General features: G+C 44.1%; 1 protein-coding gene across 3 annotated transcripts; it reads left to right on the top strand.

Annotated features, from left to right (window-relative positions):
* The first annotated feature begins 1,289 nt into the window (after positions 1 to 1,289).
* Positions 1,290 to 9,463, top strand: LOC149305477 (retinol dehydrogenase 10). 3 transcript variants are annotated; one of them, XM_089477336.1, is made up of 7 exons: positions 1,290 to 1,576; positions 1,654 to 1,672; positions 2,184 to 2,405; positions 7,580 to 7,678; positions 7,941 to 8,086; positions 8,430 to 8,561; positions 9,340 to 9,463. In XM_089477336.1, exons 1-7 carry the CDS (start codon positions 1,290 to 1,292, stop codon positions 9,461 to 9,463), a joined length of 1,029 nt encoding a protein of 342 aa, XP_089333462.1. The 3 variants fall into 3 exon arrangements, with proteins under 3 accessions (XP_089333462.1, XP_089333461.1, XP_089333463.1); XM_089477335.1 differs by lacking the exon at positions 1,654 to 1,672 and having other exon boundaries at positions 1,290 to 1,598; XM_089477337.1 differs by lacking the exon at positions 1,654 to 1,672 and having other exon boundaries at positions 1,290 to 1,572; positions 2,164 to 2,405.
* Positions 9,464 to 9,676: the final 213 nt, after the last annotated feature.

Here is a 9,676-nt window from a genome sequence, read left to right on the forward strand (position 1 = left end):
TTAAAATGATGCCATTTATTGGCTAACTGAGAGTTTCATTGCAAGCTTTCGAGACCAAGTTGTTAGGTCCCTTACTCAGGCATTAATGAGGCTAAAGCAGACTTTGTATTTATATATGATGTAATTGATATTCGCATGGTAAGTATATCTAGTACTTTTATATGTAACTAATGGTTTCGGTGAGCCTTAACCTACGTTACCGTGTTGTGTTTTTACAATCAAACTAAAATGCTGTCATTCTGTGCCCGGTTTCCTGTGTTTTGGGGGACAGCTCATTGGCGGTTGTGTTTTATGATTATTCTGAGCGCTGTGATATGAATGAACGCACATTTCTTGCCGCCGAATTAAATACGATGGGACGATTTGGAAGTTTTCTTTTGTAAATCAGGGGTCAGCAGAAATTGTAGGGTTTGATTTCTTGTGTTTTTATTCGGATTTGGTGGATGTGCATATTATCACATTCCTCCATCTGAAGAAGGTCCTGAAAGCTTATGTAACTTGGCGTAATTTTCTATGGGTCGCGGGCTGTACTGCAATGCTCGCTTTAACTTGGATTTAGTTAATGGACTAAGCAAAGTCATTAAATCTCCGCACGTAAAGCGATTTGCGCTCAGGACATGGGGTTACCGGGGTTTCCCGGCTGTGTGTTTGGGACGTTTTCCGGTAATGACCGTACTAGATATGGATGGATGGACCCGGCTCTCCGCTCCGATGCGCGCTTTGCGTTATCTGTAAGATCGCCGCGTCCTGCACGGAAAGCTCCGGGACTGGGGGGTTTTGGCCGGACACTGGAGGGTTAAGGTGTGAGCCTCCCCCTGGCCATGTGATATGTGCCCCGCCCACTCTGTGCGCTGGGTGTCCGGGCCGCACCGGGCGGGGCGTGTCATACCTCCCGGCCGGTCCCCGGGTATATAGCGCGCTTACGGGGCTCAACATGCAGTGTTCTGGCCGGTACGTTACGAGGACTTTAGTAGACGTGAGCCAGCAGCCGGCCAGCATTGCCCGTACGGAGCGCGGACGGACCCCCGTGTGAAGTTGTTGCTTTCTTTGCGTGTTTTTGCGGAGCGTGCCTGTTCGTGAATCGCCCGGCCGACACTGAGCTTTCGGAGGTTTTCGGAAGTTACGCGGGACATGGGGAGAGGTGCTGGGCAGCCCAAGCTCGCTTCCAGCCCACAGCTCCAGTAACTGTGCGCCTAGATCCCCTGCGCTCCCCCGGGAGAGTGAGAAGTGCTGCTCTCCGGGGCCGTCCGTGACTCTCGCCGTACTAGCCCTGCTCTCCGCTCTGCAGGATGAATATAGTGGTGGAGTTTTTCGTGGTCACTTTTAAGGTACTCTGGGCCTTCGTGGTGGCCGCTGCAAAGTGGCTGGTCCGCCCCAAGGAGAAGAGTGTGGCCGGCCAGGTGTGCCTGATCACCGGGGCTGGCAGCGGACTGGGTCGCCTCTTTGCGCTGGAGTTTGCCAGGCGCCGGGCTCAGTTGGTGCTTTGGGATATCAACACCCAGAGTAACGAGGAGACGGCGGACATGGTGCGGCAGATATACCGGGAGCTGGAGGCTGAGGACGCCCTTCGAGGTGAGTTCAGCCCCGTGCAGCTGGAAGTCACTGGGGTCAGACAGCTGCCCCATCCGCAGGTTAATAGTACCGGCTCACGAGGCGTTCCGCTAAGCCCGGTGTGTTGCGTAATGAGATCCCTTAAGCATAAACTGCTGTAACTATAAAGCCCATCAGCCTGTCTGTAGCAGCACCGGAGGGCCAGCATCTGCCTTCCATCTCTTAAGGATCTGATATTTAACGGTAATGAGAATGCAGGTTTTGGGGTGTATTTAGCCTGCACCCCATTAATTGTGGGATATCTCTGATTACTCCCACAGACCCCTAAAATATATGGGGTACCATATGGTGTCCCCAGCCACTGCTAGGGGTGTATGACTGTTTACCCATTGTACACTGCTATGGACTATGATGGTGCTATATAAAATAATCCTTGATGCCAGTGTAGTCTGGAGTCTGTTTCTTGGGGTTATGTGTTTTGGATCAGGTCCTCTGTTATCTGCCGCACAATGTTTGCATGTAATATAGTTTCAGCGAGCAGCCGGTTCTGGGTTCTCTCGCCTCCTGTCTAATGCCCTCTCCATGGGTCTCTTCCCCTCTTCTCTTTGGAAGCAGCCAGCAGTTCGTTGGAGGAAGAAGTGCTGCCGTACTGCAACCCGCAGGTCTATACGTACACCTGCGATGTGGGGAAGCGGGAGAGCGTGTACACCATGGCAGAAAGGGTCCGCAGGGAAGTGGGCGACATCTTCCTGCTGCTCAATAACGCCGGAGTGGTTTCAGGACACCATCTGCTGGAGTGCCCTGATGAGCTGATCGAGAGGACCATGATGGTCAACTGCCATGCGCACTTTTGGGTAAGTTATCTTCTGACAAAATGTTCCCTTATTCATGTTTTGGAGGAAAATGCGTGATTACAAGTAATAGGAATTTTTAAATTCTACAAGGTTAGGAACACTGATCAGGGAATCCTGGCTGAGCCCTTCCTCAGGTGCTCTTCCTCCCGGCCCTACTCACCGGAGCAACTGTTAATTCAGAGAACCTGTAACGTCAGGGTTTAAGCAATCTGAAATTTCAGTTTCTCAGTCATTTTGGGACAGGGATGCAAGCCTGGCTTGCTTAACTTATCCCTCTGAAATGTGAATGAATGCTCCTTCTCTTTACATTGGAGTTATTGCTTTATAATGGGATACCACATGCTGCGAACTGACCAGGAAATGTGCAAGAACGCATTTATATGCAAAATACCCATTTTTTTTTATTTTTTTTTTTAGTCTGGTTCGAGGCACAAATGACCTACAAAGGTGGGTAGTGCCCGAGGACCGGTCCAGCCATTCAAACACTCATTATATAATTGCAGAGAAGATCCAAACTGACCTAATGCTCGTTACTGGTTAGTGTTTGTGAATAGTTTGCTTTATGGAACCCCTAAGCTTAATGCCCCCTTATGAGTCTTGGAGTAGAGCACAAGGAGCTACATATGACATGATCGAGGTATAAAGCCTGCGTAGGTGGCGATACAGCCATGCTTGCCTCTCAGACTAGCTTTAAAGCGGAGTATGTTTAGAACAGCAGGTGGCTTCTGAGATTAGAATTTCTCATATTCAGATCTCCTGTTGGCAGATGTATTTCCCGCATATAATTATCCTGTTTTTGATTTCTTATTGTGTGGAAACGGGCAGTGTTGGGACTGTGGCTGCTGTTTGTTCTTTAGATGTATGTAGATGCGATCTGTATGTTAAATGGCAATGAGCCCTTTAAGTTCTTGGGAACAGTGGCCCTTGACATATGCCATTTGCACTGAAATAGTGGAATTACTGGGCGGTTGTGGGGGACATAGGTTCTCAATTGCAGGTTATTTGGTTGCGTTTGTGCCAGCAATGGTTTGCTGTGTCTCTACAGGCAATGCGTTGTCCAGTGTTCCAACTCTGGTTATCTGGGGAGGGGAGGGGGGGGTGGTGGTTTGCACTCTGTCTTTTACCTGGACTTGGGGTCCATTATACCATCCACTGGTAGGCTGTTCTAGGAATCCACTACTCTCTGAGATGCTATCAAAGGTTTAAGAGGCCCTTTATAAAAAAAAAAAAACAAACAAACAAAAAAAACCACAGAAGTCTCAAGGGCTGCCGGAGTTGTAATAGATGCTGTGTGTTAATTATTCTTCTAAGAACGCTGTTGAAAGCATAAGAAAATATTTTCTCTTGCATCGTCTAATTCTCGTTAATGAATGACGGGAGCGCTCCAGGTCGCTGGGAGCACGTGATGTGGCTTTCTTGAGGGATGTCAGAGGTTACTGTTGGTTGAATTACTCTTTATGTGAGCAGCGCCTGTACGAGAGTTGGCTCCAAGCCCAACCGTAATATGCAGTCCAGCAAAAAAAGGAGAGAAACTCTCCAAAGAAACTCTTATCCCTCTCGTTCCCTCTGCCTATGCTTGGAGGAACCATCGCTGCTTGTGTTCATTAATTAAAACTATAGCTTGATTGGTCTGTCTTGATGACAAGTAGTAACCATCTCGGAGGTGTTTACCCCAGAAAGCCGTGAACTTTATAAGTGTAGCACAGGATGTATCATAAAATACTTTTACTTTCATGTAAATCTTATCTTTCTCCATACAAACACCGCCTGACACGATCAACAAAGAGGGGAAATTATCCAATCCCCGAGAAATGGTAGGTAAGATACCTAATGTGGATATACTCTTAAGGCCGGTTTTCAAGTAGATTTGAGTCCTGCTCCGACGAGGCCCTCCTGTGGGAAGATTCTAAAAACTTTCTAGTGTTTTGGAAAACCATTTGGGGGGGGGGGGTGATGCTGAATCAGACTTCTAAGAAGCGTCTGCTGTTCTAGGACAGCTAGAGTAGCAGTTTTCTGGAACTACATAATTTTAAAGCCTTTTGAAGCATGTGGTTAAAGTCTACACGTAGTGGAGGAATTGGCATTGGAAGATGTTCATTCTTTGCGCGTCGCTAGGGCGTTGTGGCAGTGTTGCCCGTACATATCCAGAAAAGGCTCCCTTAGGTTATTGCCTCCTAGATGTAGAGTTGTGTGGCTTTCACAACATGCATTGATAGTTCCAAGCAATGGAGTGCTGATGCGTTGAGGCTTATCTATTTACCCCATAGGAGCCCCGTCACACTGCGGGGCATCTGTTTAACCAAAGGCATGCGTAACGATCTGTCGGCTTCACACTCGTGAAGATTAAGTTAAAAAGCCAGAATGTATATTTCAGTTACAATGCAAAATTATTTAATTCTGACCTGGCAAGTAGATCTTGTTATACATCGAAGAAATGTCTTGTCAGTTACAAGACCTCAACATTAAAAGGGGGCACTTTTTTTTTTTTTTTTTTTTTTTTTTTTTTTTTTGTGGCAGGGAATGCCTTGGAAGTGTGAGTCACTGGTGTATAATTGATACTTTCCTCTGCGTTAGGCCTCTAACAGCAAACCATATGTCACAATAAGATTGGTCTTGAAGGATTTTATTTTCCCAAATGAGAGGAAATTGACGTAGATTTGTGAAATATGAACTTGCTCCGCTGGGCAGAGAGCAGATGTCTACGAGCGTCTCCCAATGTCCTGCAGCACCTCCTGTGACAAAAGCCATCTGCAGGACGGATGCGGCCAATTCCACTGGTAACAAACTGATTTCCCTCCTAGCAGCTGGGAGACGGGTGCATGACTGCTTTATATCTAGCGGATAACAGACCTCCTCCTTAAACGCTTACGCAGTTATACGCGGGCCAATTTTTTTTTTAATTTTTTTTTAACTTTTTCCTTTTTTTTTTTTTTTTTGCTCTTCTTGCCAAACGCCACCAAATATGAAACCCGGCTGATTTCTCTAACTTTAAATGTATGGGTGGCAAAATATTCCAGGTGCCTCTGTAGGTTAAGAACATCTTAATTTGTGTTTGAGAAGCAGCTTAAGTAGGCGAAAGCAACCATTCTCTGCCAGAACAGCTGTAATGGACAAGGCATTGTTTAACACTAGTTCGCTCTGTTACCGTTTCTGCATATGCTGTTAGAACTGGGAGACTTTGCTCAGCCCTTGGCATCTTACTTATGCATAATTAGTGCTAAAAACACTGTGATCACATTACTCATTCTTTCGCAGCTAAATGTTTATCAGGCCTGTTTATTATTGTATGTAATCATTCAGGTGTTGTGATTATAAGCGACTCATGTGGCTACTGTGTGGAGTCTAAGTTTTTGCACAAGTGGATGGATAGTATGACTGAGCATTCCCTCACCATTTCTTTTATTTTACCCATTTAGTGTTAGATGCGCTGGATGCTTTACAAGGAATGAGCCAGGGTAAAACGTCACAGAATTGACTAAGTTATTTTTTTTTGTTTTTTTTTATTATTTTAAATCTACAAACGAGAATCCAAGAAAGGGTCACTGTCAGTTATCTTTATCTGCATTATGGGAATCTAGGGGTTAATCTGCAAAGAACCCCTAATGCTTATTCGTCTGGCTTTAAAAGTCGTTATCCTAAAATGTAATTAAGGTTTTGTGAGCAATAGGCAGTTCCTTATTTCCCGTTTCCCCCATTTGCTTTACTTTTTGCCTAATTTGTGTTGACACTGCAGCTGTGGAAGCCCTTTGTGCGGCTAAACCTTTCCTCCGTTTTTGTTTCATTAAAAACAGCGAGAGAAAAGCGCTAAAGAATTTGAGGAAGGGGTGGGAAAAAGTGGAATACTGTTAGAAGTTAATTTGCCATAAACAGGAACGTTGAGAACCAATTACTAAAGCTATGAAGTGACATGTAAACGCTTGTTTGGTTTCACACTTTTGTGTCTAATAAGTAATTACTGGTGTGTTTTGTAGATTAGACGTGGACAAGGCTGCCTTGATGTGCGTTGGGAATCTGGAGCCTCCGTGCTCCAGCTGTATGTACACATCCATGTACTAGCAGTAACACCCCAGGGGGACTTAATCAGTAGGATGGCATTATGTAGATAGGACGGCTCCCGGTATAGGTCTAGTTTCACCCAAACTCATTATTTGTAGAACTTTTTATTTTTTATTTTCTTTATACACATGTGTGGTACACTTACTGCCAGCCAGTTCCAGCACTGGCCCCTTCCAGGGGTCTAACATAGAGAATGATCTCCTGCCCATGGTTGGTTGAAACTCCTTGCATAATAATGTACATAGTGGGTACTCTAATGCATTCTTCATTGGCGGGGCTTTATATGATTTTAAAACCCCTCCAGTACAACACAAGTCTCAACCCCCCCCCCCATTCTGCTATGGTCTTTTGTTGGCAAGTATCGTAAGAAAGCTGTGTTGGAACGAAGAAAATGGTGATCACAGAACTTTGGTCTTAAACACAAGATGGTTCTCGGGAGTTTGTTGATTAAATTACAATGATTACTCTGTGCTCAGCAGTTGGCACCAACAGAGTTTGAAATTACGGCAGATTTGATTTCAGGGGACACGGTGATAATCCTGTTAGCCAGAAATTAAGTATGCATCGAAGAATTACTTTGCAAATCTCAAAGTAGGGGGGCATCTGAAGACTACCTGGCTTTTCTTGGCAGTGTCATGATTGCTCTATTTAAATACGCTAACAAATATTCGGGATGAGCTGAGAAACGCATGTTAGACTTAAACAAAAATAAACCCCAGAGACCAAGTAAATCCTAAATCTAGAAAAAAAATATTGGCCAATGAGGACTGCACATCTTCAAATCAATGAAGATTAAGTATATCTGGAATCATGCAGCATAAATTCTTGGAACACTGAAGGGATTAAACGAAGCAAAGTGGATTTCGTTTGTGGGATTTGATTGCGGTAACATTCTTTGTACAATATGCTGCAGTACGGTATATGCCAGAAAACTGGTTTAAGTGAAAACCCTATAGACTGTTGATTGCCATTGTCTTCTTAAATTACTATTGTTAATTGCTAAACGGATCGGAAATACCGATAGGAGTTTCTCAGCTTAATCCTCCTAGCTACCCATGACATTTAGATAACGGCACAGTGGAAGTATCCTTCAATAACCACGGCTTTTCTTCCTCTAGACGACAAAGGCGTTCCTTCCTAAAATGATGGAAATGAATCATGGACATATTGTTACTGTTGCCAGTTCGCTGGGGTTGTTCAGCACTGCAGGAGTAGAGGTTTGTTCCTATTTTGTATTTTATTTTTATATATAAAATACCTTTTTTATTCTAAAAATCAAGTTACAATCTCAATGTATCGGCGATGCAGTGTCCAAGAAAGCCAATGTCTACCTGCAGTATGTGGGGCAGGGCTGATGTTAAACGGATAACTCATTGAAGAGGGGCGACTGTTCAGACTTTACTGGTCCTAATGTATATCTTGTACTCCATTTATGAAAAGGGTATCCTACATTCCAATACTTTATTTATTTTATCGCAGGATTACTGTGCCAGTAAATTTGGTGCTGTGGGATTCCATGAATCTCTTAGCCATGAACTAAAAGCTGCAGACAAAGATGGGATTAAAGCTACTCTGGTCTGTCCCTATCTGGTGGACACAGGCATGTTCCGCGGGTGCAGAATCCGGTGAGTACCCTTTTTTTGTTCTCGAACGTCACCATAGTCATTTTTCAGATCTTTGTGGCATTAAACTTAAGGCAGATAGGACAACGTGAACCACTTTTCACGAATGTTTATTAAATTTGTTAAATGGATGTCAGTAATTGCTCTCCTATGCTGCAAGGGTTTTATATATATAATTTATATTTTGTTCTTCCAAAATTCTGCCGTTACTGGTCTTGTACCCCCATAGGCTCCCGGCCCAGCTCCATCCAGGTGCACCTCATTATACCATGCATGTTATGAAGTATCAAGACAGGAACCAAGCTGGAATGTGTAAATACAGCTCACTGAAACATTTATCTTTCAGGAAAGAAATTGAGCCATTCCTCCCACCCTTGAAACCAGATTACTGTGTGAAGCAGGCTATGCGCGCAATCCTTACAGACCAGCCTATGATCTGTACTCCTCGTCTCATGTACATGGTCACCTGCATGAAAAGGTAATTATGAGGGGGTTTCTTAGTCTTGTGCTAAATTCTTTTTGGTTTGACGCAAATCAACTATGTATTAAAAAAACCAAAACCTTCATTGCTAGCATCATGTGTGTAAACGTTGTGGATGCTGTGGTAAAAATTGGTTTTACCACAAGCTGAGAAGAGCTGTTAAATATGTGTCAATCCGATGTACAAAAGTGTCTGAAGGAACAGCCTCTGCATTGCTAAGCAGTGTTTTCTGGCTCTATCGTAGTCTCCGGTGGTAACTGGAATTTGCAGGTCTTGGAGCTACCGGTCAACACGCTGATCAATGGGTTATATAGTGGGCCATTGATCCTAAATGCTGCCAGCAATCCAAACCTGGTCAGATGGGTGGTGAGGACAAAGCATTTCTGGTGTGTTGGCGGAATTGCCTGAAGTGTTGTCAGGAAGGTTGTGGTGCCTAAAGTGTAAGCCATGAATGAACATAAGGTTATGAGGCTAGCATTAACCACATGGGTATATATCATGTGATTTCAAAACCGCGATAGACATTGGACCTACCTCAATAGGGTTATTTTATTTATTTATTTTTTAAGCTTTGCTGTGTCTTCGTATAAATGAATGCTGGTGTCAGTAGTACTTGTGGGCAAATAGAAATCCTCCTTTGCTGGGTACACTCAAGCCCTAATTAAATGATAGTGTTGTGCCCTATACAAAGGTTGTAAGCCAATATATCTTCTCTTCTCTCCCCGTTCCTATGTTGCACGTATGTAACCGCTGATCTTTATTCTTTTCTTTCCAGCATTCTGCCTTTTGAAGCTGTGGTCTGCATGTACCGGTTTCTAGGAGCAGACAAGTGCATGTACCCATTCATTGCTCAAAGGAAACAAGCCACAAACAACAATGAAGCTAAAAATGGGATTTAACCTTTTGTGTACTTAGTGTAAGACCTATACATATATATTTGTGTTTTTATTATTAGACTGCCATTTAATATACACAGTCCACAGATTGACTGAGATGGGAGAGGCACTTGTGCGTCGCTGCTGTGTATGACCAGTATTCCTGCAGCGTCAATATCTCCAACCTATGGCCTGGGCTCTAAATTACGTTGAGCTTTCCGACCCCTGCCCTGTACG

This window comes from Sceloporus occidentalis, unplaced genomic scaffold (genome assembly GCF_023333645.1).
Source record: "Sceloporus occidentalis isolate IW3139 unplaced genomic scaffold, rSceOcc1.0.p SCAF_11, whole genome shotgun sequence".
In the NCBI taxonomy this organism is placed as follows: domain Eukaryota; kingdom Metazoa; phylum Chordata; class Lepidosauria; order Squamata; family Phrynosomatidae; genus Sceloporus; species Sceloporus occidentalis.